Source organism: Olea europaea, unplaced genomic scaffold, assembly GCF_002742605.1.
Source record: "Olea europaea var. sylvestris unplaced genomic scaffold, O_europaea_v1 scaffold39412, whole genome shotgun sequence".
Lineage (NCBI taxonomy): Eukaryota > Viridiplantae > Streptophyta > Magnoliopsida > Lamiales > Oleaceae > Olea > Olea europaea.
This window is the reverse complement of record NW_019258952.1, coordinates 1-1,072: the sequence shown is the minus strand read 5'-3', so window position 1 is coordinate 1,072 and position 1,072 is coordinate 1. Positions and strand designations below refer to the sequence as shown.

General features: G+C 39.6%; 1 protein-coding gene across 1 annotated transcript; it reads right to left on the bottom strand.

Annotated features, from left to right (window-relative positions):
- Nucleotides 1-6: 6 nt before the first annotated feature.
- LOC111387205 (probable xyloglucan glycosyltransferase 8) lies at nucleotides 7-1,066 on the bottom strand. Its single transcript, XM_023011749.1, has 2 exons — nucleotides 1,013-1,066; nucleotides 7-930 (listed from the first exon to the last, which is right to left on the bottom strand). The coding sequence occupies exons 1-2, from the start codon at nucleotides 1,055-1,057 to the stop codon at nucleotides 295-297; spliced, it is 681 nt and encodes a 226-aa protein (XP_022867517.1). The 5' UTR covers nucleotides 1,058-1,066; the 3' UTR covers nucleotides 7-294.
- Between the last annotated feature and the right edge of the window lie 6 nt (nucleotides 1,067-1,072).

Sequence of the window (1,072 nt, the reverse complement as noted above, 5' to 3'; positions counted from 1 at the left end):
ATAAATGGTGCAACATTGAGAATATATGGGAAAAAAATGATTTTTCTTCGACCTATGCTAAAAGTTTAACCATAATAACTACATGTGGAGAACTACTGTGACCGTTGTCCTATCTAACGTAGATAAAAAGGAAAAAGAGAACGATAAATATATAAAATGACTTGCATGATGTCGCGAACCTTTATTGACTTGGCCGATATGCACTCGAAAAGATTGGTTGACTGTGGTGAAGTGTACAAGCTATGTTCAATGGTGACTCTTTGGCCATTCGCTTGCTGTCATTGTCTCTTCTTGTTAACTGATTTGCTCTCCAATCAAGTCAAGGCCAACAAGAAGGAAGGTCACTCCTTGGAAAAGCAGAAAGTAGAAATGGAGTCCTTGAGCAGATAAAAGGCTTCTGACTGAAGCTGTAAGCAATAGGAAAGCAAGGGCTAGCTCTTTCCTGTATATCTTGTTAGTTTTCTTGACTGGCCGAGGCTTTTGTTCTTTCAACAGATTCAACTCAGAAAGATCACTTTCAGAAGCACCTCGGATGATCTGTGGTTGAATCAATGCTTTCATATCCTTGTCAACAACAGCCAGTAAGTCGGATTCCGAAGACCTGCCTGCTTTTTTCGTCACAATCCACTCATACGAACTGCCCAATTGGAAGAGTCCCGATACCATTGCATTGAATTTGGTTACAGACATGGTGTTTTCGAAAAGGAGGTAGGGGGCGATGAACGGAATGGCTTTTGGCGCTGGGAGAATGTTAAGTAATGTCATAATAATTGGCACGTAGCATATAACCCACATAGGAAGCTCGGCTTCAGGTATAAACATGGTTAAAGGAAGAATTATGCAAAATAATGTGAAAGAGTAGAAAGGAAGGATCAGTTTTCTCAACAAAAAGAAGAGAAATATTAAGTTTGCTTTCTTCCATATTGATATCTGCAAAAAGTTTGATATTAATCACTGATGATATTTTCATCTCGAAACTATTCATAAAGATATAAGCAAGAACGGAAGGTACCTTGGAAGTTATGACAGAAGGCAGGCACAACCGGAAAAGCTGCATGGGACCGGAATGCCA

Coding starts and splice junctions, on each gene's coding strand:
- LOC111387205 (XM_023011749.1), bottom strand. CDS start 1,057: ATGCAGCTTTTCCGGTTGTGCCTGCCTTCTGTCATAACTTCCAAG. Junction 931..1,012: donor CTTCTGTCATAACTTCCAAG/GTACCTTCCGTT, acceptor AACTTTTTGCAG/ATATCAATATGGAAGAAAGC.